This window comes from Amblyomma maculatum, chromosome 10, assembly GCF_055883805.1.
Source record: "Amblyomma maculatum isolate TAMU_Amacu chromosome 10, ASM5588380v1, whole genome shotgun sequence".
Taxonomy (NCBI): domain Eukaryota; kingdom Metazoa; phylum Arthropoda; class Arachnida; order Ixodida; family Ixodidae; genus Amblyomma; species Amblyomma maculatum.
The window spans coordinates 144,870,007-144,896,447 of record NC_139353.1 but is presented as its reverse complement, the minus strand read 5'-3'; the positions used below and the strand labels follow the sequence as shown (position 1 = coordinate 144,896,447).

At 47.3% G+C, this 26,441-nt stretch overlaps 1 protein-coding gene across 2 annotated transcripts in view; it reads left to right on the top strand.

Moving 5' to 3' along the window:
• The window catches only part of LOC146177634 (uncharacterized), a 130,502-nt gene that overhangs the window by 36,694 nt on the left and 67,367 nt on the right, over positions 1–26,441 (top strand). For both annotated transcript variants that reach the window (XM_084580525.1, XM_084580524.1), the window contains exons 3-4: positions 3,048–3,109; positions 19,774–19,910. In XM_084580525.1, the coding sequence (XP_084436651.1) occupies positions 3,048–3,109; positions 19,774–19,910 (199 nt within the window). The remainder of the gene's footprint in view (positions 1–3,047; positions 3,110–19,773; positions 19,911–26,441) is intronic.

Sequence of the window (26,441 nt, the reverse complement as noted above, 5' to 3'; positions counted from 1 at the left end):
ACGACGTCATTGTCATAGGTGACAACATAGACTCAGAAAACTGTGGAAAAGGTGCTTGAAAGACTAGCAAAGCACAATATCACAGTAAAAGAACAGACATGTGATTTCTTAAAGCAGTCGGTTGTTTATCTTGGGCACGAAGTGACAGCAGATGGATTTTTTCCAACTGCGGCAAAGATAAAAGCAATCATGGAAGCACCTCGGCCAAGCAGCATAACTGAACTGCGAGCCTTCTTGGGTCTACTGAATGTCTACGCAAAATTCATCAGACTTAGCAACAGTTGCTGCGCCAATGTACGACCTTTTAAAAAAGGACAAGAATTGGTTGTGGACGGACGCATGCTCAAGATCTTTTGTGGAATCTAAGCGGCGCCTCATCGACACTGAAGTTCTGACCTTTTACGACGTGAAAACGTCTGTCGGGTTAAGCTGCGACTCATTCGCCTACGGTCTTGGGGCCGTAATTTATCACGTCATGCCCGATGGGTCAGAGAGGCCCATCGCCTTTGCCTCCGGAACACTGAACGCAGCAGAGCGCAACTACGCGCAAGGCGAGAAGGAAGCCCTGACTATAATATTTGGTCTAGGCAGGTTTCATAGATACCTGTATGGACGCATATTCACTCTGTATACAGACCACCAACCGCTGTTGGGCAATTTGACATCAGATAAGCGAATTACGTCTCTGGCTGCAGCGAGAATTCAGCGTTGGGCTATCACCTTAGCATCTTATCAGTACAGGCTGCGGTACTGAAACAGCAAAACATGGATATTGCTGACGTACTTTCGAGGCTGCCACTTCTAATCAAGAAGCAAGACAACAGTAAAGAACGCCTTGCCATTTTTTATTAAACGCCTCTTACCCTGAATCAAGTGGCTGGTGCGACTAAAAGGGACCGAATTTTTTTCAAAGTCGTGCAGTTCACCTTAACTGGCTGGCCCGCGCACTACGATGATAAGCTTCAGCCCTTTTACGTTCGTCGAAACGAACTATCGTACGAGCTAGGCTGCGTCACGTGGAGCCAGCGAGTCATCATTCCAGATAAACTTCGAAACGCAGTGTTAGCATTGCTACACGAAGAGCACCCCGGAAAGCAAAGAATGAAGATGCTCGCGAGGCCTTTTGTTTGGTGGCCGTTGATTGACAAGAATATCAATGTAAAGTGTGTCAAACGACCTTGCCTGCAAAGGCACCCGGACCACTTCATCCATGGACTTATCGAACTCTTGTTTGGCAGAGTCCATGTCGACTTCGCCATGAAGGATGGCTCCAACTTATTCCTTCTAGCAGGCTCTTACTCAAAGTGGATAGAATCAAAATGCATCCACACTACAATGACGTCAAAAACAATAGACTGTCTCAAGGATATATTTGCAGCGTATAGCTACCCAGAAGAACTGGTCAGTGATAACGGACCTCAGTTTACTTCGCAAGAGTTCTGAGTTCGCCGCTTCTCACGGGATTTGACACACTCGTATGCCACCGTACAATGCTTCGTCGAATGGGGCAGCACAAAGGCATTTTCAGACGACAAAAGCTTCTCTGCTCAAGCAAGTGCTTCACGATAACTTAACAGGCCAGCGCAGAACTTTGCATCAGCGAATTATTGACTTCTTGCTTACAGAAACACCCTAAATTCCGCAACGGGAAGAATGCTGGCGGAGCTATTCCTGAAGCGACAACCTCGATAAAGCTTTCACTCTTGAAACCAAGTTTAGTGCAGGACATGAGGAGCCGTCAAGACCGAGACGCCACACATCGCAACGAGGGCCGAGAAAGGGACTCGCGGAATGAAGTTGGTGATCCAGTTTTCGTGGAGACCCCAAGAGGGGAAACCCTGTCGGGGGAGGAAGCTGTCCTGGCACAACACGTAAGCGACTCTACATTTGTAGTCAAAGTCGGTGATAATCTTCGTTTTGTGCATATCGACAATTTGAGACCCAGATGGACTTCTGGGCCAAAGACATCAATCCACCCGGACGTCGAGAAAGAAGCAGTACTTGCTGCAATTACCTGCAGTCACCAGGGCGTTCTAGCAACACCCTCAGAAAGTGAACCCTCTGGGGACTCCTTGGTCAGCGGTCCTACTGCGGAACAGCTTGAGGACGGATGTTTAGGTGACCTCGCTTCAAGAGGGCACCCGGCATCGCAGCTTGAGGCAGAAAACACAGCAGCGCAGCTCTCAAACATCACCACGGCTACAACCATGGCGTCACCCGAAGAGGCCCCTTTGCGAAGAAGTAATCGCACAAGACGTCCACCGGATCGCTATCAAGCCTCCAGTTATAATCGCGGAAAGAAACGCATGTAGTTTTAATTTAAGGAGGAAGGAATGTTGCGTACCGGCCACGGGTTGTGATAAGATTGCACAGCGATGACGTGTGCTGGCGCTCGCTGCAGCGTTGCCTATAAAAGCGCGCTGCTTTCTCGAAATAAAGACTTTTTGCGTTACTGCCACTGCCTCGTCTGTCGGCTGCTGAGAATAGAACACTCAGAATGGTGGAAATATAATTAGAACCTTTAATGGCATTGCTGATACGAGGCCTGCAGCTGAGAAAAATGACACATGCCGAGCTGAGACTTGCCTCCTACCGTGTGTTCTGATGTCTAATAATTTCCATATTTAGATTGAGCCATGGTTATCGCCTCGTTTTTAGGGTGGTCTCGGAATGCAAGAATCTGTTACGATTACAATGATTAGCTTAATTTCTGGTTCTGCTCTAGATAGCACCAAAACAGCTATTATGTTTTATAGTTTCTTTAGTTCAGCTGGTCACAAGGCGAATTCATCTGTAAGAGGTCATTGTCTTGAACGTCTCTCTGACAGCACTAACGCAAGCATTATACTTAATTCAAATATCGCAATCAAATTTCCCTCTCCTGCGATAATTGTTCACATATTTTCACTATTATCTGCTGGTATGAGGCATGGAATATTGTCTGAGCCAATGGTTCTAAAACAATAAAAAAAAGCAATAGGCGCATAGAACATTTTCATATTTCCAAAGAGCCCACTAGATAACCACGCTTTGTTTGTTTTTTACAGGAGAATTTGAACCGAAGAGGCCCAAAATAGATAGCGAACAAATTTATAAGACGACTCGGAAGGCATGTATAATTCTATGCTGCATTCTTTTATCATTTTGACCGTACCTTCACTCTTTATGAGACCCATATTTTAACAAGGTGACATATGCATGGCCTCCCTCAAAAGGGGTTTGTACATAATGGCAATGGCAATTAATCAGCAATGTACGTACCTACTTCTCTCGGATTAAGATTCTTTTACACATATATCAAAATTGACCAACCCGGAGTGAATTGGGGATGAGCACCTATGAGCATTACTGTTTTAACCTATTCAAAGCCACAAACATGCAGCAGACGTCACAAAAAAGCAAAAATATCAGCTTTCAGCGGCAATAATGACTTCACATGTATGCCTTTGCACTAAGAGATAAATCGACGCAAACGACGTACTCTACAGTAGCATGATTATGAGCGTGCTCGCACTGTTCCAATTCCTGATGTGCTTCAGTCTGACGCCGCTAAAACTTGTAACCGATTCTGGAAAATCAGGAAAGCTGAATATTATACTCAAGTATATCTCTCTGTACGATCAAAGTCCATACCTGTGGAAATATACCAAGCGGTCTGCACAGCGCTACGCTGAATGTTCGTTTATTTCGCCTAAAAAAACTGTATCCTCAAAAGCTACGGCGTCATTCCAAAACCAGAGAGACAAGGGACCTTATTAGTGTGAACGGGAAGATGTATTGTGCAACAAAATAAGACAGCTAGCATTTTCAATTCTACATGAAAGAGTGCAAGTGTTCGCAACAGGGCGACAACTCATGGATTGCGCGACTTTTGCTTCCGTTGTTGATAGTTCAGGATGTGAAAACATCTGCAAATAAACCAGTATCTAGAATGGTTACAGGAGTTTTAACAATGCTTCCAGAAGAAAATGCCTGCAGCTTCGTGTTTTTTCTGTCCGCCGCAGAACGGGAGTCCGCCATGGGACAGCCCTGTCAGATGCCCTTTAGCAGATATACAGGCAGCACATAACGCTTTTGTAACTGTCGTTTCGGCAACAGTTAAGCCTTGTGGTGTGCTGTTCTTTTTATATCTGTATTTTTTTTTGTACACTTATTGTACATGTCCCCATCGGGTGCGAGTGATAGGCTGTGCCCCTGTACTCGGGTATCTTCTGTATCAAGAACGTGAGGCAAATGGCACAGCAAGTCCTGTTACCATCCAACAAACCGCTCATGTCCCATTCTCGTGCGGCATTCAGACTGGAAAATACCATCAGTGGCTTTTCTTGTCCGAAAACGTTCGCGCAATTAGGTATTATGCACTTTCAAATAACAAAATGAACTAAGGCTCAAGCGCACCAGCTGATAACGCTCACAAAAAAAGAAATGCACGCCTCAAAACGTCAGAAACATCCTCAAAATTGTCTCAGCCCTGCTTAATTATCCCCTTGATCCAGTTCTCAGTAATCAAGCCCGCTCTTCCTTTAAGGCTCAATTTTTAAGCCTCTGCGAAACCTGCTGTGTTACTTCTAACGTCATTTCACAATTGCGAGTTTCAAAAAAACCTAACCTTTGTCCGTTGCGGAAAAAGTGGAGGACGAGGCGTTATTGACAACTTTCTATTTAATAAGGAGGTACGGTCCGGCAAACGCTCCGGAAAATGACCTGCAATGCCACAGGCTTCTCTAAGATTTGCTTCACAAAAAAATAAGCATATCTCACAGTGCTCTTCCACACAGAAGCTTCACGGAATTTTAGGAACATATAATATGCACTGTGCGGGTAGACCAGACTCCGTGCAGGCAGCTTGCAGCGACGTCACCGGCTTCCGTAAGCTGCGCGCCAAGCAGCCCTTCTTTTCTACGGATCACCTAGAGACACTTGAGAGGTCAGGTAATTCCAGATTTCCTCGTTTTATTCTATCTCAGGAAATTTTCCCTTTTTTTCTGCTTGTTTGTAGTAGTTGATATAAGTGGTAACATAAAAATACAATCATGCACCATGAAGTCTAGATACCTATTCTGTGGCCTTTCTAGCCACTGCAAGCACTTCTTGAAATATGGGAAGTTTCTAACCTGTTGCCTTTGTAACCTACCGGAACGTTCAGTGTAGGCCGCAGGCGAAAGTATTATCAACCATCACGCTCTACACGCTTTTAGATATCGAAGCCCAAACTAATGGCCTTTTGCAGCCCGGTGTTGAAGCGTTGCCAAAACTCTGGGACATTCAAAGCATGTTTTCTCTCATCAGCAACCTAAACGCTGCGGCTCAAATTCTCTAAAAGGGACAAAATCATAGGATCGAGTGCCACGCGCCATTCCAGCCATTCCAGTCTTTCAGCTACTAAAACCGAAACTTCGATTCAGCTCTTAGCGCCGCATAGCGGGCAATCCATGCACTGTCACAGTGATCGGTGAGCCCTTTCAATTCTAGGAGACACTCCAAACATGTTTTTCAGGAGGTATTGGTTTTAACAAAAATTCCCAAAAATAATCATTTCCACAGCAACAGTGAAGCCCTCATGGCTGATGGAAGTAGGGGGAACGTTTCGCCCACATTCTTCAACATCCCTACTTTGAGGGCTCTTTGGCATCCGTTAAGCAGCACTTTTTCACACAGTGCTCAGCGCAGTGGCTGGGGAGAACAGCGACTCGGCAGATGAACAAAGGCTATCTGGCAAGGTCCGAGCATCTGACTGCGATTCTACTGAGCAACCCTGTTCACCTCAACAATCTGTTTATTTCCTCTTGTAATCTATCAACGTTTTATACGGCTATTTTAGCCCAAAGGTGGCTCCTGATACAATCTGGAGGTAATCAACACTGAGGGAAGGAGGTTAAACGATATACGTAATGTTTATTGCATTCAAGTCGAGGATCTCGACGCAGACTTGTCGGTCGGGGAAGTGTATGAGCAGAGGCAAAATACCGACCAAAATATTTATATGTGAAGAAGAAGATGGACCGTTTCGCTGGACGCTGATGAGAAAGACGAAGGTGTGGAATTGCCATCGCGCAGATCGGGTTGGTCTTGATCGCCCTGCTTCCCCGTCGACCTCGACGCCGTCCTGAACGTCCTTCTTCTACATTTGGTAGAGGTGCGGCCTGATATACTTGTCTCACGCTGGCGCTTCGCACTCGCACGCTCCCGGTAACTTGTATGGCTAACGACGAACACCCCCCAGCCAACCCGATGACCCCGCTGATTGTCTGCTCTGGCTCCTTACGCCAGCGAGACCCTGCGCTCTTCAGCGGGACTGACGACACTGACTGCGAAGACTGGCTTGCTTCGTACGAGCGAATGAGTTCGTACAATAAGTGGGACGACGCCACGAAGTTAACAAACGTCATATTTTATTTGACCGGCGTTGCCAACATGTGGTATCGTAACCACGAAGCCGATATCACGACTTGGAACTCATTCAAGGCTAGTCTTACAAGCGTCTTTGGTCGTCCAGCAGTACGAAAGCTCCACGCCGAACAACGTCTGCAGGATCGAACCCAGTGGCTTGGGGAGACATTTACAAGTTACATTGAAGATGTACTCCACCTGTGCAGTCGCGTAGACGCTCAGATGTCCGAGCCACAGAAGAAAAAGCACATCCTGAAGGGCATCGAACATGATGCATTTCAGATGTTAACCTCCCGGGATTTGACTGCTGTTGCGGAAGATAGAAACCTCTGCCAGAGTTACGATGAGTTGCGCAAGCAGCGCATCCTCCCTCGACAACCTTCCGCGCCTGCAGAGTGTCGTGACGCTGGGGCTAAGTCGACCCTGCCTTCACTTGGTAGCGTGCAGAGACTCCGCGTTGAAGAAGGATTGAATCTTCGAAGTTAGTAAAATATATACAAGCAGGTTTAATGGCACTTTGAGAAAACTCATTTACATGAAAAAAAAATAGTATATCAGCAAAATGCCAAGCGTTAAGAGTTCATAGCGAGAAGCGTCTGGATGAGCCGTTTACCCAGGGCTCAGAGCCTCATTTCGTGCTCTGCAACGTCCTTGAAACCCCCTATGTCCAGCCCCTCTCTGAAGATGCTGACCAACCAGTTCCAGGGCACGCCCCTCAGATATCGGCATCCAATCGAACACATCACTGCACTGATGGTCTGATGCACTGACTGGTCCGGTATTGTTTCGTTGGGCGTGGTCACTTGTTGGCGGGTAGAGCTTGGGAACGGCGAGGAGGTACATTTCTATTCTTCAGCAAAGATCCGATATCGTGGTTCCAGCATGTGGATTTCCTTCTCAGAAACCCAAGTGCACGTGCGCGCCACATACTGCTCCCAGCATTGCCCTTTTCCGGCAATTGCAAATCTTTCCTGCATTCCCGGGAATTCCTTTAATGGCCGTATGCGTCATGCTCCTTTCTTGTCCTGTACGTCAGCGGACGTCGTCTCCTTTGGACAATAGGCATTCCTCACTTGACCATAGCGCTTCTCGACGGGAAGGGTGAACAATTGAACGAAAGCACTTCCGGCTATTTCCCACAGGGCGACATTTCTTTGTATTTTCCTAGACGTTCCCTTGACAGGGCTAACTTGGCATTTGCAGGGTCTCCACAAAGCAAAACAGGCTAACCGAAAAGGATTCATGGAAACAGGCTCACTTAGAGCCCTTGTACCAACAGCACATATCCACAGCACATATCCCTGCCCACAGGCGAACAATAGAGCGCGCAAGTGCGGACCATGCACGGTCATAACAGCCTCCTCCCCCGCCGGAAGAGTCTCGGAGGGCAGCAGTCGCAGCTGCTGCATGAAGAGACGACTTAATGGCCTGCACATGAACGCTTGAAGCTCGCTGTTGCTTGTCGCGTTGTCTTGATTGTCGTAGGTCAAATCGCTTGAGCTGTCTCTGAAACTTAACCACATGTCTAAGCAAGCACTCGGCTCCCGTCTGAAGAGACCAGGTGAAAAGAAAACTGTCATTGTTGTCCGAGAAAAGCCCGCTCTCAAGACGTTCAGGACCCACGTATGCCTAGAAAACCAAACTTGCTGCTTTACATAGTCACACATATACAAGCGCACGAAAAAAAAAAGAACCTGAGTATCAATTTGGATACATGGTGAGGAGCACCTCGGACCGCTTAGAAACAGCGGCTAAGCGCGTCCGCATTCCCATTTACCTTCCCCTTTTTGTATCTTATTTCAGTATCTTATTTCAAAATTGTACTGCTGTAAAATCACACTCCACCTCGGAAGGCGACTGTTCTTCGATGTTGCAGTTTGCAGCCACGCCAGGGGACAATGGTCCGTCTCTATGGTGAATTTGGCCCCTCCAAGATAGCACTGCAATTTTTGAATGGCCCATACAATGCAAGCGCACTCTTTCTCTGACGCGCAATAAGCCCTCTCTCTAGAGCTCCGTCTTTTTGAGAAGCTCTTGAGCGTTGTTTTCTTCTCCGCTGAGGCAAATCAAGTTGTTACCCATCTCCTGGGGAAGGTATTAACATTGGCTTCTCTCTGCGCATAAGGCTTCATAAGATTGCAATGATAAATGCGCACTTCTTTACGCCTACCGGGGATTTGCACTCCGTAGTTAGTGTTACAAAGCTTTGCAACGACTTTAGCAGGTCCTTCCCACTGTACTTCGAGCTTATTCTGCCTTGAACTTCTCAGCAACATCACCTGGTCCCCGATACAAAACGTCCTTTGACGGGCTGACTTATCATAGTACACTTTGGAACGAGCCTGGGCTGATTTCATGCTGGCCTCAACGAGTTCCTTAGTGTTATGTAAGCGATTCAAGAGGTTCAGAATGAATTCTACTACAGTTGGGTCTTCTCCGCACCCCTCCCAGGCTTCGCGTAACCATTCGCAAAGGTGAGAGCAGTGACCTTCCGTACACCAACTCGGCTGGGCTAAATCCAGTGGATTCGTGCGGCACTGACCGCAAAGCGAAAAGTGCTGCAGGCAGGCAGGTATACCATTCGCGCTTGTTTCCATAACACAGTCCCCTCAGGACTCGTTTGAGAACAGAATGCCATCTTTCTACGCTGTTGCTCTGCGGATGGTGGATCGAGCTGTGCACTACCTTAATGCCGCATCGCTCGAGAAATGAGGTAGTGAGGACACTTGTGAAAACGCTACCCTGATCACTTTGGACCTCGGAAGGGAATCCAACTCGTGCAAACACTGACAGCAGCGAATCCACTACGCTCTAGGACGTCACCTCGCGCAGCGGAACAGCCTCTGGAAACTTTGTGGCTGGGCATAACATAGTGAGGATATAACGGTACCCTGACTCTGTCACAGGAAGTGGCCCAACTACATCTATTACTAACCGGTGAAACGGCTCGGTAATGATTGGTACTAACACCATCGGAGCTTTCCACTTATCTTGCGCCTTTCCAACCCGCTGGCACGAGTCGCATGACCGTGCAAAATTTTCCGTGTCCTTAAAACATCCAGGCCAATAGTATTCTTGCAACAGCCTCTGCTTTGTTTTCCTTATTCCAAGATGACATGACCACGAGCTGCCATGGGAAAGTCGCAGTAAGTCTTCGCGGTACTTTTAGGGAACGACTAATTGGTCCCGCTCAACTCCGCGCTTATCCTTGAATAAGCGATACAGTACTCCCTTTCTCATCTCGAAAGAAATATTCTTTTCTGTATTAGGGGTGCGGTGGCGCTCCCTTATCTCCTGTATCTTGGGATCATTGGCTTACTCCATAGCTAAGTCCTCTCGGGTTCCACTTAGAAGTCTCGTGAGATTACTAGACACTGGCGGCAAGAGGTTACTCTCAAGAACGTCCTCATTCCGCGTCTCATCAAGCTCACTTTCAAATTGACTTATCTGAGATGCCTCGCTCTCAAAGTTTTCTGACCCGCTATGTTCTGCATCGACCACTGCTTTAACTGCCGTTTCCTCCGCTGTGGAATTTTCTGGAATGAGCAGTGTAGCTAGTTCTCGCGATTTTGAACGTGTTAAGGCTTGCACAACTCTCTCTCCGAAAAGGATGCCCCTCTTTCGCAGTAGCATGTCCGATTTGTTGGAAAACAAATACGGATAGCACTTAGGAAGCTTTCCTGAAACGGCCGCCTCGGTTGTTAACTCGCCGAAAGGGCCCTCGATGACCACGTTCGCGATTGGCAAGCGCACACTCTGTTCCTCCACTACCTGGCGGATCCATGCACACTGTCCTGTATAGTCGGAAGGCGACACATACGCCGGATGGACAACATCCATCGTTGCGGCCGAATCGCGCAGTACCTTGCAAGGCTTCCCGTTGACTACTAGGTCATGCAAGTAGGGTTCCAAAAGCTGCATATTTTCATCGCAGTCACTGACATACGAGAAAGCAATCTTTTCTTTCCGGCAGTTGACGGCAATGTGACCCTGCTCATTACACCTAAAGCATGTGAGCGGCTTCCTAGCCCCAAGCTTGTTCTTTGTGTTCTGCGCGTTGGTCACTTCCCCACTTTTCTCACTGCCGTCCTTTCTAGGGCGTTTGCCTGAAGAAGCCTTCCTTTCTTCGTTTGCAAATCTAGCAAAGTGCCTTTTCTGACGCTTATTCACACTAAACTTGGGATTGCGGGGCCTATCCACTGCTGGGTTGCTGAATTGTCGGCGCGAAGTGTACTCCTTAATGAGTTCGGTAGCTTCAGTTGCCGACTTAATGTCGCCTCGGTCCTGTAACCAATTTCTTTCTTTTTCTGGGAGGCAGTTATAAAACTGCTCCAAAAGAATTCGCTCGACTACAGCGTCCCTATCACTGTAGGAATCAGTGCTCTTTAGCCACTCGCCCAAATTGACTCTTAAATTGTACAGGAATTCAGGGTAACCCTCGTCCCTGGTCTTACTAGCTTTCCGAAAACGTTGTCTGAACGCCTCGGCGCTAAGCCTATACTTTTTCAGAAGGCAAGCCTTGACCTTCTCGTAGTTGTCCGCGTCCTTCTTGCTAAGCCGCGCTACAACCTCCGCTGCCTCGCAGGGCAGAACCGTCAATAATCTCTGAGACCAAGTGTCTCGATGGAAGGACAGTTTTTCGCAGGTTCGCTCAAAGTTAGCCAAATACAGACCGATATCCCCTGATATCACATTTGGCTGCATGTACTTTGACATCTTGAAATCTGCCTCCTTGTTGAGAAGAGGTACCGCTAGCTGGGGACAATTGCCCGACCTCTTGCTCAACTCTAGTTCTAATTTCTGGAGCTCAATTTCTTGCTCCAGCCTTCTTGCGTCTCCCTCAATTTCACGCTCACGTCTCTTTTCCTCTTTTTCCCGCTCTTTCTGCTGTCTGAGTTGCTCCTCCTTTTTTTGTCCGATGAGGTTCCATGCTTCACTGAGCTCCTTATCATCGGTTCCCAAATCAGTGATTGCCTTCATAATCAAGGGTTTTCGGGCCACACCACTTGTATCAATTCCCAATTCCTCACACAATAGCAACAGTTCCGGTTTCTGCAGATTTTGTAGGTCCATGATCGCTCCGAGTGTCGGCTACTTCCAAAACAACTGTGCAAACTACCAAACCTAAGGCGTTTCAACACTCTTTACCAGTTCTAAATTTTAACCCTGTTCTAAAACCTGGTCCACAGAAGAAAAACCAAGCACACACCCACACATGCGATCGTTGTTCCGAGCTGCTCTCTTGTTCGCCGATTGTTGCTCCTGCTTGTTGCTTGAGATGCCACCTCCGATCACAAGATGTTGTGGCTTGTAGCTTCAGATCCACCTCCAATCACCAGATGTTGTGGCTTGTAGCTTCGGAGCCCAACGCTGGTCACCAGTTGTCGTGACGCTGGGGCTAAGTCGACCCGGCCTTCACTTGGTAGCGTGCAGAGACTCCGGGTTGAAGAAGGATTGAATCTTCGAAGTTGGCAAAATATATACAAGCAGGTTTAATGGCACTTTGAGAAAACTCATTTACATGAAAAAAAGAGTATATCAGCAAAATGGCAAGCGTTAAGAGTTCATAGCGAGAAGCGTCTGGATGAGCCGTTTACCCAGGGTTCAGAGCCTCATTTCGTGCTCTGCAACGTCCTTAAAACCCCCTATGTCCAGCCCCTTTCTGAAGATGCTGACCAACCAGTTCCAGGGCACGCCCCTCAGATATCGGCATCCAATCGAACACATCACTGCACTGATGGTCTGATGCACTGACTGGTCCGGTATTGTTTCGTTGGGCGTGGTCACCTGTTGGCGGGTAGAGCTTGGGAACGGCGAGGAGGTACATTTCTATTCTTCAGCAAAGATCCGATATCGTGGTTCCAGCAAGTGGATTTCCTTCTCAGAAACCCAAGTGCACGTGCGCGCCACATACTGCTCCCAGCATTGCCCTTTTCCGGCAATTGCAAATCTTTCCTGCATTCCCAGGAATTCCTCTAATGGCCGTATGCGTCATGCTCCTTTCTTGTCCTGTACGTCAGCGGACGTCGTCTCCTTTGGACAATAGGCATTCCTCACTTGACCATAGCGCTTCTCGACGGGAAGGGTGAACAATTGAACGAAAGCACTTCCGGCTATTTCCCACAGGGCGACATTTCTTTTTATTTTACTAGACGTTCCCTTGACAGGGCCAATTTGGCATTTGCAGGGTCTCCACAAAGAAAAACAGGCTTACCCAAAAGGATTCATGGAAACAGGCTCACTTAGAGCCCTTGTACCAACAGCACATGTCCACAGCACATGTCCATGCCCACAGGCGAACAATAGAGCGCGCAAGTGTGGACCATGCACGGTCATAACAAGAGTCACTTTCTGGCCTCTCCGCAACATCTGAGACCTCCTCGCTGCTGCAGCAGCTCAAACACTTCATCCGCGAGGAAGCTGCTCGCCAAATATCTCTGTTGCTAACAAACTGCGAGCTGTCCCGCAATTGGGCGCCCCTTCGACAAGTCATCGCCGACCGCCTGGCGGAGGCCCGTCCATTTGCCCTTCCGCCAGCGCCCATGCCTCTGACCGCGCCGGCCGTGGTGCCCCTCGCATACACCGACGTCGTCCCTGTCACTCCACTATTTACATGCGCCCCCACTCCTGCCGCACCGCTGACGTACGCTGCCGTCGCTGCACGACCACGGCCAACTAGCTGCCCGGTGGTGTACGCTACGCCTCGAGGGCCTGTGCAAGAATTTCTTCAGGCACCACAGCCTTTGGTTCCACCACGTCCGCTGCGCCGCAATCCATGGCGAACCAGTGATAACCGTCCCATCTCTTATTTGTGCGGACTTGCTGGCCCTATTTCCCGCTACTGCCGAAATCGCACTCCCGATGATTTTCTACGGCGCCGAATGTCAGCTTCCTGGCAGCCGCCCCGAGGTCAGTACGCCGCCGGCGATCCATCTGGAAGTTCCGTCGAGGATGATCGTGCCACCTTTTCTCCTCGCCGCTCAACCTCGCCGCGTCGCCATTCTCTATCCCCTCTGCGACGGCGTCACAATCTTGCGCAAGAGGAAAGCTGAATGCCGCAGTTCCTGAGGCGAGCACTGCGCAACGAGCGAACTGTCAAAGGCATCACGTATCTCCCGAAAATCTGCTTGAAGTTTCTGTTGACGGCGTTATAGTACTGGCTCTGGTCGACACCGGCGCTGCTGTTTCTGCCACGGCTGCAAGTTTTTGCCGTTCATTGCGCAAAGTGACGACACCAATTTCAGGATTCTCACTATGCACGGCAAATGCCCAGCCTATAGAGCCTATAGCGATGTGCACAGCACGAGTCGTTATTCAAGAAGTTGTGTACGCAATAGAGTTCGTCGTTTTGACTTCCTACTCACATGATCTCATCTTGGGCTGGGATTTTTTATCGCGTCATAATGCGGTGATAAACTGTGCTCGTGCCGAAGTGGAGATTTTTGCGCTAGACGAACCATCGCCGGACGTTCTTTATCCCAAAGTCGTCGTTGCCGAGCACACTGATCTTCCTGCGGGCTCTTTCGTTCTTGTGGCCACCGAATCTGCTTTTTCCCGCAGTACCGATGTACTTTTCACCCCATCAACTACCTTTCTAAACCGGAAAAGTCTCCCCCTGCCTTATGCCGTACTTTCTATATCAGCTGGCCCCACCGCGCTCTGGATTTCTAATCCGTTCTCATTTCCCGTATCCCTGCGTCGCGGTGAATGCCTCGGCACCATCCAGCTCATGGATTCTATTCTCACCGCTGACGAAACACCCTCTTCGCAGCCCGCTGACTTGGCTGCACTCACACCGCCTGTTCTTGCGCTAGACCAGTCTTCTGCCGACGTTTTTCTCCGCTCCATCGATGCCAGTCTTCCTGGCCCTCAACGCTCTGAACTCCTAGCACTGCTTCATCAGTTCCGCTCTTCATTCGACTCTCATCAGCCTGCTTTGAGCCGCACATCAACTGTTGCCCACCACATTGACACCAGTTCCCATGCTCCTCTGCGCCAACGTCCCTATCGAGTGTCTGCCACCGAGCGCCGAGTTATTGAAGCCCAAGTTCATACTATGCTTGAGAATGGCGGGATTGAGCCGTCTAACAGTCCGTGGTCCTCTCCTGTTGTCCTGGTGAGGAAGAAGGACGGTTCTATACGCTTTTGCGTCGACTACCGTCGCCTCAACAAAATCAAGAGAAAAGACGTCTACCCCCTTCCGCGTATAGATAATGCATTGGACTGCTTACAAGGTGCTGAACTCTTTTCTTTGCTCGATTTACGATCCGGCTACTGGCAGGTACCCATGGCTGCGGAAGATCACCCTAAAACCGCATTTGTCACCCCCGATGGCCTCTTTGAACTTACCGTCATGCCTTTCGGTTTCTGTAATGCCCCTGCTACATTCGAGCGTGTGATGAATACTATACTGCGTGGCCGGAAGTGGAAGACGTGCCTCTGTTACCTTGACGACATCGTGGTGTTCTCGTCGGACTTTGCGACCCACATCTCTCGCCTGAAGCAGGTCTTGGCATGCATTGCGAACGCCGGCCTGCAGCTCAACTTGAAGAAGGGTCGATTCGCTGCTCGTGAGCTGACCATTTTAGGCCACGTTGTGTCCAAGGAGGGTATACGTCCTGATCCCGCCAAACTTCGATCTGTGACGGAGTTTTCGAAGCCTACTACCATTAAGCAATTAAGAAGTTTTTTTGGGCCTGTGCTCACACTTTCGGCGTTTTATACGGAACTTCGCTTCCATTGTCGCCCCGCTGACTCAGCTCCTCGGCAATGCCTCAGATATTTCGCTGTGGTCACCAGCATGCGAGGACGCCTACAACACATTGCGCCGCCTCCTCTCAGCCCCGCCCATCTTGCGCCATTTTGACCCTCAGGCGCCCACCGAAGTGCATGCAGACGCCAGTGGTGTCGGCATCGGTGCTGTGCTTGCTCAGCGCCCCTCCGGCTTCGGTGAATACGTAGTTGCGTATGCCAGCTGTACTCTCATAAAAGCCGAAGCGAACTAATCTGTAACGGAAAAGGAGTGCTTGGCCATCGTGTGGGCCCTCACAAAGTTTCGCCCTTACCTTTACGACCGTTCGTTTGATGTAGATATGGACCATTATGCCCTCTGCTGGCTTTCATCGCTCAAGGACACTTCCGGCCGCTTGGCACGGTGGGCTCTTCGTCTACAAGAATATGACATCCGTGTTATTTACAAATCTGGTCGCAAGCATACAGACGCCGACGCTTTGTCTCGCTCACCGCGGCCAGCCGACCTTGCCAGCCTCTCCGTCTCGGACTCTGAGGTATCTTCCCTCTACATCGCTGACATGCCCGCTGAACAACGAAAGGATCCATGGATTGCATCCCTTATTGACTACCATTCCAACAATTCAGCGATTACCCCTTCACGCGCTCTTCGCCGTCAAGCTTCCCACTATGAGATTCGGGATCACCTCCTTTACCGGCGCAACTACAACTCGAGTGGACGGAAATGGCTCCTCGTGATTCCGCGCCATTTACGGACTCAAATATGTACAGCTCTTCACGCAGATCCGCAGTGCGGTCACGCCGGAGTTTTCAAGACTTACACTCGAATCCGTCTTCGCTACTATTGGCGCGGTATCTACACCTCGGTACTTAGCTACGTTCGATCGTGCTTCACTTGCCAACGGCGCAAACCTGCTTCTCACCGTTCGGCTGGTGAGCTACAGCCTCTCACATGCCCGCTTAGACCGTTCGATCGCATTGGAATTGACCTCTATGGCCCTCTTCCGTACACAGCTGATGGCAATCGCTGGGTCATTGTCGCCGTCGACCACCTGACGCGATATGCCGAAACCGCCGTGCTCCCAGCTGCAACAGCCAGAGATGTGGCCGGTTTCTTATTGAAGAACTTCATTCTCCGTCACGGTGCTCCTCGTGAATTACTCAGCCACTTCGATAGCCACAGGATAGCCACTTCGAGCCCGGCTCACTCGTGTGGCTATGGGTTCCATCCGGCAGCCCCGGCCTCTCAACAAAACTGATCTCAAAGTATCATGGGCCCTACCGCGTCGTCGACCGCACTTCACCAATGAACTATGTTGTTGAGCCGCTTACGCCATCTTCCGATTTGCGACGCCGTGGCCGTGAAACTGTTCATGTGCAGCGCCTTAAGCCGTTCTACGACCCCATTGTGTCTACGTCCCCTTAAGTCGCCAGAATGGCTCCTTTTTCCCTGGGGGGGGGGGGGGGGGGGGGTTGTTGAAGCCCTGCTCGCTCAGTGCAAAATCATTCACCGGATTTGCAACGCCTACCATCCGCAGGCAAACGGCCTTACTGAACGATTTAATCGCACCCGCGGTGACATGCTCGCGAAGTACGTCAAATCCAGCCACACAAACTGGAACATTGTCCTTCCTTACATCACCTACGCGTACAACACTGCTACGCAATCCAGCACGGGTTTCTCTCCGTTCTTTTTGCTGTAGGGTCGGCACCCATCTACTCCCCTTGATACTGTCCTCCCCTACAACCCTGATGCATCAGAATGTACCACAGGGACCGAAGCTGCACAGCACGCAGAAGAATGTCGCCAGATTGCACGGACATTCACAACCGACTCTCAGTGGCGCCAAAAATATCGCCATGAAACCATTCAGAAGAATGCACCGCACTTCGAGCCCGGCTCACTCGTGTGGCTATGGGTTCCATCCGGCAGCCCCGGCCTCTCAACAAAACTGGTCTCAAAGTATCATGGGCCCTACCGCGTCGTCGACCACACTTCACCAGTGAACTATGTTGTTGAGCCGCTTACGCCATCCTCCGATTTGCGACGCCGTGGCCGTGAAACTGTTCATGTGCAGCGCCTTAAGCCGTTCTACGACCCCATTGTGTCTACGTCCCCTTAAGTCGCCAGAACGGCTCCTTTTTCCCTGGGGGGGGGGGGGGGGGGGGGGCATTGTGAAGAGGACGATGGACCGTTTCGCTGGACGCTGATGAGAAAGACGAAGGTGTGGAATTGCCATCGCGCAGATCGTGTTGGTCTTGATCGCCCTGCTTCCCCGCCGACCTCGACGCCGTCCTGAACGTCCTTCTTCTGTATAATCTATTTATTCATGGTTCGGCTAGGATTCTGTGTAGAGGCCAAACGTAAGTAAATTTCTTTTTAAGCCGGTGTTTTGCCTCTCATTCATTTCTCGCTTTTTTGACATTCTGACCACTGTACCCGTACATAAACAAGAAGTTCCATTTTTTGGCACACGATTTTCTTGGTAGGTTCATTGATAACCTCGTCAAACTTTAACCTCAAGGAAACGCACATTTGGTAAATATGGTAAATAAAATATGGTAATAAAAAGAGGAAAGTATACAACAGTTGCATCTTACCTGTACTTACCCATGGGGCTGAAACGTGGAAGCTAACAACGAGGATTCTACTTACGTTGAGGACAACGCAGAGGGCTATGGAAAGAAAAATGGTAGGGATAACGTTAAGAGATAGAAAACACGCAGAGTGGGTGAGAGAAATAACTCAAGTCACTGATATTCTAATGGAAATCAAGAAGAAGAAATGGGCATGGGCAGGACGCGTAGTGCGAAGAGAGGATAGCCTCTGGTTGCTTAGGGTAGCAAACTGGATTCCAAGGGAAGGAAAGCGTAGCACGGGGCAGCAGAGAGTAAGGTAGACGGCTGAGGTTAAGAAGTTCGCAGGAGTCAAGTGGATGCAGCTCGCACAGGACCGGGTTAATTGGAGGAATATGGGAGAGGCCTTCGCCTTGCAGTGGGTATTGTCAGGCTGAGGAGGATGATGATGATGATGAATTGTTAATTAGCGACCAACAGTGAGAACAGTCTGGCAATGGAGATTTGATCTGGTATCTTTACCCTCCAAAATATGCCACTGAACACTGCACTACAGGTACGGCACGACAGGCCTCAAGGAGGAGCGCGCCAATTTCTGCAGCATTTTCAACAACAGCCGAAGCAATGGGGGCCTTTCTTCAGCGGTTCGATCCCGATATGGTACAGAAGGTTCGTGGACGGAAGGACGCTGCCAATATTTCATCGAGCTCTCAGCTACTAGTTTTGGTGGGAAGAGGAACGAACACTTCTACCCGAGTGCTAAATCTAATGCAGGACTGGTGGCTAACCGGCGATAGGTCCACGCGTGATCAGCCACCGACCGGTGGCATGAAACAGAAGTCGGGAACAAAAGGATAAGGACTTAATTGGTAAAGGAAATCGACATATTTAAAACTTAAAGTCCGATTCGAAACAAGGCAGGTGTCACAAAATGCAAAGAACAAATTTTGACATACATGCACAGCATTCAGATATAAAGAAGGAAAATACAATACAGAACATTATGAGAAGAGAGGAATTAAAGAAAGAGTTCAGAAGACGACAGTGTTGCCAGTGCTTAGCTATTCGGGGCGATAGGGTCTCATCCGAGGTGAGAGCCGTTCTGCCGCCTTCGGCTCACCTGAGTGATTCCTAGCTGGGCCGGACACTTCGTGACTTTCTATCGAACTTTATTGCCATAAAATTAACTCACCGACACAACTATAAAGTAGTGCGGCTTTCTTGTTCCTTTTTTGCGCGCAGTTATTTCTACAGGAGTTGATTTTCGAAGTTGTCGTCATTAATTTTTCAGTGTTTCATTCTGAATGCATCATCGGCTACGCTCAACGCTCCTCTAAAATATACTCTAAATGGTAGGGCTATGTTGTACGAATCTAGATCATAGGCACTGCAAATAAGGTCGCGATGAAGCTCGGAAAATCGTGTCTGCGTTTGGTACGGAACATAGGTGGCAACTTCTCTCATGGAAACATAGCGAGGCCAGACTAATTCCCAGGCCAGGCGCCGCGGGACCTCCTTACATCGTCCTTCACTAGGCACTCACTTGAAATTAAATGAAATAATTGCAACAGATTCAGGCAGAGGCTCCGCAATCACGAAGATGGCGGAGTGAAAGGCGCAGCATGCCGGGAAGCCATGAGCAACCTCGCGTGACCGAAAGATTTGACGCAATAGTATAGTAACAAACGCTTGACCTTTAGCCTTTTCTGCACAGAAGTAATTGATAATTGGTAATCAGCTGCCGAAAAAATTAATTAAACTCAGAGAAGCATTACCATTACTGTTTGAAAAAGTAATCACTTGTATTACAATTTATTCTAAAATATTATTAAACGCATGCAATCATTTACGTAAAGCTCTGATTTCAAGGCGCCAAGTTTAGCTGGAATCTAGAAACGATAGTTGTTAGAGTGTATTTGCAAACTGCCAGCATCAATAACGATTTGTGTCTCAGCTTAGTTGCTTTTACCTAAGAAATATGATGGATCGCCTCATTATTTTTCCTTAAATATATGTATTTGCCCTGCCATAAAAAAATAACTGTATTTTTACCAGATGCTCAATTCCAAGCAAACACTCCGGTTACTTATGGTCTCTTCGGGGACAAAAGTTGACAAGAGTCAATGCCTCATTTCAAAATTTATAGGAGAAAAGCATGGCCGAATTTACCGTCAATTAAAGACCAATTTTAGGTAAGTATATCTGATTTATTTCGCAGTGGAGCGTATACCATTGCATACTTTCGAAATGCACATCAATGTTTTGCCTTATGTCTTAAATTGCGCTTTATGGTGAGGTCCTGGACAAACCTTCACAAAAATCTAATTATGAGATTGTATGCTTCATGACGATTCTATTTACTATATTCGAAGAAAAGCAACAGTGACCTTAAATAAAAACGGAAAACAGGAGTCAGCCCTTAATGCTCCCATATGAATGATTTCACTTATGTCAAATTTGGTTGTAAAAAGAAATAATCCACGAAATGTTTCCGCTAGAGAGCATTCCCAAAATTGAAGGCTACATCCTAGTCCCGTACATCCTAGATAGGCTAATCATAGTCATATACGTAAAATATATATCATATGCAATGTGTCCAATTTTCTCGTTCGTAGTAGCATCTGAGACAATCCTCATTAGAAGGGCAAAATTCTGTCCAACCTTCAAAACAGTGTAAGTCACCTTGTTGAGATGCCACGAATACTGTGTCATTCGAGTCAACTGATTAAGACAAGTCTTGGTCGCCGTCCACTTAAAGTTATTTTTATTGTATTCAAATGACAATGCCTATCGATTTTTTTCTGGTTATGATATATTTTCATACCCAGACCGACGTCTTCAGTGCGCGTCTGGTTGCAAAACCCAATTTTAAAAAAGTGCATCGTAAACCCTGAAGATATTCTCTGCATAATCTTGACCGAAAGATGACCGATGATGTTGGCTTCGCAATCTGCAGAGCAAATGAGCACAGCGAAAGTTAAGAACCGCGACCTTCCACTGGCTGCATGTTGTTCTTTTTCCTTGTGCTTTGCAACCAATTACCTCCACGGTTAATTGATTACTTAACACTCAACACGATACAATCCCCACTGCTTTCTATTATGTGATTGGCTGTTGGGTCTTTTCTTATGTTTGACTGTTACTGTTTCATTTAGACCACATAATATGTACATTGTTTATACACCGGTCGTCCGGACGCCTGTGCGACCCCAAATGATTGGTGTACAATTCCAACTTAGCCAGAACCTTCTCTCAATATAAAGAAGGCGAGAATTTCCTATCTGAAGTTTGTTGCTTGGCGTTCGTAACCCAAACATGGGTGGCCTGATCGAATAACATTTTATGACAATATTTTTTCTGTGTGGTAGACTTGTCTGCTGTATTGATCCTCTATATTATAATTATTATTTGCTTGGCAGTCTCTATTAAGGCACACGCACTGGAATACTTCCGTTTCAACGTTGTAGCTTGAGATAAAAGACAAGCTAAGGCTGATTCAGCAGCGGCATATCAAATTTCAATAACCGGACCGAATCCGCAGTATTATGAAATGTACACGAAACAAGATATGGTGCTTTATGCATGTTATAATGTTGCATGCATGCATGTTTATGCAAGATATGTATGATCTATGCTGGTTTATGCATATTTCTTACCTCATAAAAAATGAAAACTGCCGGCCCCATGATGACTTTCTCATAGTGCTTATATGCTTACCTTCTTACCACGTCATGGTGATAAAATCATTCTATTTCGTAGCTACCGTCAGGCCGCTATGAAATATAGCAGATGCTATCGTTTAGCCCTTTTGTTTGAATGTTAGGTTAAAGATTGATGCGGACCTACAATGCCTTTTAGACCGCACCCCATCATCAGACGTCGTTTTTCTCATAGGAGACTGGAATGCTAAGGTCGGGAGTGAAGAAATATCCGGAATTATAGGCAAGTTCGGTCTTGGCGAGCCAAATGAAGCTGGGCAGAGGATAGTAGAGTTTTGTCAAGAAAACAACCTGACCATAGCGAATACTCATTTTCAACAACACAAGAGGCGCCTGTACACATGGACTTCACCGGACGGTCTGTACAGGAATCAGATCGATTATATTCTTGCGGAGTTTTGTCAAGAAAACAACCTGACCATAGCGAATACTCATTTTCAACAACACAAGAGGCGCCTGTACACATGGACTTCACCGGACGGTCTGTACAGGAATCAGATCGATTATATTCTTTGCCGGCAGAGATGGAGAAGCGCTATACAAGCAGTAAAAACAAGGCCTGGGGCCGATTGTGGCACCGATCATCAGCTTCTTGTTGCCAAAATTAAGCTTCGATTGAGGAAAAAGCAGAAAACTAGAAGGCCTTTCAGGTATGATCTGGATCAAATTCCATTAGAATACGCTGTGGAAGTGAGGAATCGATTTCAAGAATTAGATCTAGAAGACAGAGAGCCCGAAGAGATGTGGACCGATGTTCGTGATATAATACAAGAGGTTGCTACTAAGGTAGTTCCAAAGCAAAAGAAATACAAGAAAGCAAACTGGTTATCTGAAGAGGCTTTGCAAATAGCTGAGGAAAGGAGGATGGCAAAACTTATGGGGGAAAGAGAAAGATACAAGGTTCTCAATGCGGACTTTCAGAAAATAGCAAGGAGAGATAAGAATGCCTTCCTGAACATACAGTGCCAAGCAGTTGAGGACAACAGCCAATTAAGAAACACAAGAGCTCTGTATAAGACAATCAAAGATATCAAAGGAAGCTTCTGTGCTAAGCTGGGCGTGATAAAGGACAAACGAGGCAAGGACCGCACTGAAGTCTCAGAGATAAAGAAGAGGTGGCAGGAATACACAGAAGAACTGTACAAGAAGGACCCGAAAGTGCAAACCCAACATAAGACAGTTGTGATTACTGATCTCGAGCCGGGCATCCTGAAGAGTGAAGTTGAGTGGGCCTTAGCCAGCCTTGCTAAGAATAAAGCTAGCGGAATTGATGGCATTCCAGCTGAGTTGCTTCAAAACCTCAACCATGACGCTGTTAACATTCTGCATACATTATGTCAGAAGATTTGGACAACCCTGCAGTGGCTACAGGATTGGAGGAGGCCAGTTTACATCCCCATACCAAAGAAAGGCAGTGCCAAAGATTGTTCCAACTACCGCACGATCGCGCTTATTTCGCATGCTAGCAAGGTGATGTTGAAAATCCTCCAAGGTAGGCTGCAGCAGTATGTGGATCGGGAACTTCCGGACGTGCAAGCTGGGTTTCGCAAGGGCAGATGAACTAGAGACCAAATTGCCAACCTTCGCTGGATCATGGAAAAAGCAAGAGAGTTCCACAAACCCATCTACTTCTGCTTTATTGATTATGCAAAAGCGTTTGACTGCGTAGATCACAGCAGATTGCGGCAAGCTCTCCAAGAGATGGGAGTTCCAATTCACCTCATCTGTCTCCTCAGGAACCTGTATGAAGGGCAAGAGGCCACAGTCAGAACTGGGCATGGTCTTACTGATTGGTTTCCGATTGAGAAAGGAGTGAGGCAAGGCTGCATACTGTCGCCCTGCCTATTTAACCTATATGCAGAGTGCATCATGAGGAAGGCCGATCTGGAGGAGTCTTCAGCTGGAGTGAAGATTGCTGGAAAACGTATCAACAACCTTAGATATGCGGATGATACCACTTTAATGGCAGAAAGTGAAGTGGAACTCAAGAGACTTCTGATGCGCGTACAAGAAGAGAGTGAGAAGGTTGGGCTTAAACTGAGCATTAAAAAGACAAAGATTATGGCGTCTTGCCCTATCAAGTCCAGGAGCATCAATGGACAATAAGTGGAAGCTGTGACAGATTTTCTCTTCTTGGGCTCCAAGATTACGTCGGAAGGAGACTGCAGCCATGAAATTAGGAGGCGCCTGCTTCTGGGAAAGAGAGCAATGGTTAGCCTTGACCGCCTAGTAAAGAGCAGAGACATTAGTCTGCCAACCAAGATCCGTATAACTCGTGCTATGGTCTTTCCAGTTGTGATGTATGGATGCGAGAGTTGGACTGTGAAAAAGGCTGACCGCCGAAGAATTGACGCATTTGAATTGTGGTGCTGGCGAAGACTCTTGAGAGTTCCTTGGACTGCCAGACGATCAAATCAGTCGATATTGTCGACCATAAACCCTGACTGCTCATTGGTGGGTCAAATTCTAAAGTTAAAGCTCAGCTTCTTTGGTCATCTGATGAGAAGAGAGGAGTCGCTGGAGAAAGATTTGATGTTGGGAAAGGTTGAGGGTCGCCGGAGAAGGGGTAGGCAGCGAACGCGATGGTTAGATGGCATCCTCGAGGCACTGCAGATGAAGTTATGTGATGTTAGGAAGATGGTGAAAGACCGGAAAGCGTGGCGTGACATGGTCCATAGGGTCACGAATAGTCGGACACGACTGAACGACTGAACTGAACTGAACTGAAAGATAGGAGTAGAGGTTAAGTTCGCATGACCTGGGATGATCTCCGGAAGGTGTCACCACTTGTTCATCATGACGCATTTTCCTTCTCGCACCACGAGGCCCCACCATAGTACTCTTGCGTTCTACGTTTTAGTTGCAGTTTATGAGCGCGGACTAAAACCACAGGTTTTCCTCGTTTTCAAGATAAATTTCGCAAAGTTGATCCGAATATTTATTTGGGCTACCCATTGCTCACGGGTAAGAGGGCCCTAAATCTCTAATAGTGCAGCTAGTACATGGGACCTTAGTTGAAAAATAGCGCATTTCTGACAGCATAAATGGGGCGCATCGGAAGGCTTATAGTATACGCGGCAAAATGCAGAGAGCAGCCGAGTTATTATTGGTACCACGATAGTTGATATCTCCAAGTCCTATCGCCTACTTCGTGAGACAGAAGGCTATGGCACCGTGGCATAAATGCCATCGCTATGAAGGTTGTACCTACATGCTTAAAAGGGCCATAATTTGAGCAAAGCTCGCCTCAAGTGGTCGAAAAGCGTAATCATCACACTGACAGTGTTGCTTTGTTTAGTTGGAAACTGAGCTGCTCTCCTAGCTTCTGCAAGGCTAGCAATGAAAATCTACCATGGTAAGTGAAAGATACAGTTGCCACTCTCTGTCTGCTTACAGCTGAACTGCAAAACAACTTTTTCGTTTTTTCGTAACCTTACATATTTATAATGACCAGGAAATTGAAAGCTTCTATGAAGATGTAGAATCAGCAATACGGAAAAGAAAGACGCAGTGTACTGTACTAATGGGTGACTTCAATGCCAAGGTAGGAAAAAAGCAGTGGGTGACTAAGGCATTGGTTCTAGGAATCGCAGTGGACAGTTACGAGCTGAGTTTGCAGAACGCGATAACTTCGATCAGGAAAATGCGATGCAGTGATCACGGGCTGGTAAAGTCTCTAATTAGTATAAATCTCAAGAGGGAAGAAAACATTAATAAAATAGACGTCCATCAACAAACTAGCGGTGAGGGGGAGGACAGAAGAGTTCATGATCTCGCTATAGAAAAGATATTCAGCTCTAACTGAATATGATGACGTTATCCCTGAAACAATGAACAATAATTTCACAGATATCATTACTGAGTGCACTGCAGAAGTAGGCGGTACTATAGTTGAAGCTGTTACCGGTAAGCTGTCTACGGAGACGAAACATTTGAATAAGAAACACCAAATCATAAAAGCTTCTAATCGAACAGACCAGATATATCATTGCATTTGGCAGATATATCAAAACTAATCAATAAACGCAAAGTGGTCGATATAAGGAACTATAACTTGGAGAAAGTTGAGCATGCCGTAAAGAACGGGGAAAGCCTTAAAGCGGTGAAGAAGAAATAGGGCATAGGCAAAAATCAGATGTGTGCGCTAAGGGATCAGGCTGGCAACGTCATCGCGAATATGTAAAAGATATTCAAAGTAGCCTAAGGGTTCTATACTGATATCTACATTAGCAAAAGTAGTGAGGACTATAATGGCATTGGCAGTAGGGAAAAGCAGTCAGACGTTTCGTGAGTGGCGAAGGACGAGGTTAATATAACGTTAGAAACTATACAAAGGAGGAAAGTGGCGGAAGAGGGTCAGGCAACTAGATTTGATGGAGGAAGGGGGGATATCGAGCTAGGAAAACTGGCCACCATGTACACGCAGTGCCTGACATTATCGATTGTACCGGATGCATGGAAGAATGCAAATATTATCTTAATTCATAAGAGAGGGGAGTCTAAGGACTTGAAATAATAAAGACAAATCAGCTTACTGACTGTTACGTATCAGCAATTTACTGAGATAATAGCTAAAAGAATCAGGACAACCTTAGACGCAACCAAGAAAAAGATCAAGCAGGTTTTCGGAAACGGTACTCTACCGTCGATCATATCCATACCATCAACCAGGTGATAGAAAAATGTTCGAAATATAACTAGCCTTTATACATAGATTTCATTGATTACGAAAAAGCTTTTGACTGAGTAGAAACGTCGGCGGTCCTGCAGGCATTGCGAAATCAGGGGGTAGACGAGCCGTACGTGAAAGTGCTGGAAAATATACATAGTTCTGAAAAAGATTACAAAATTCCCATAAAGAAAGGATTTAGGCAAGGAGACATAATCTCCCCACTACTATTCACAGCTTGCTTAGAGAAAGTATTCAGAGATTTGAAATTGGAACATTTAGGGATAAGGATAGATGCAAAATACCTCAGTAATCTGCAATTTGCTGATGACATT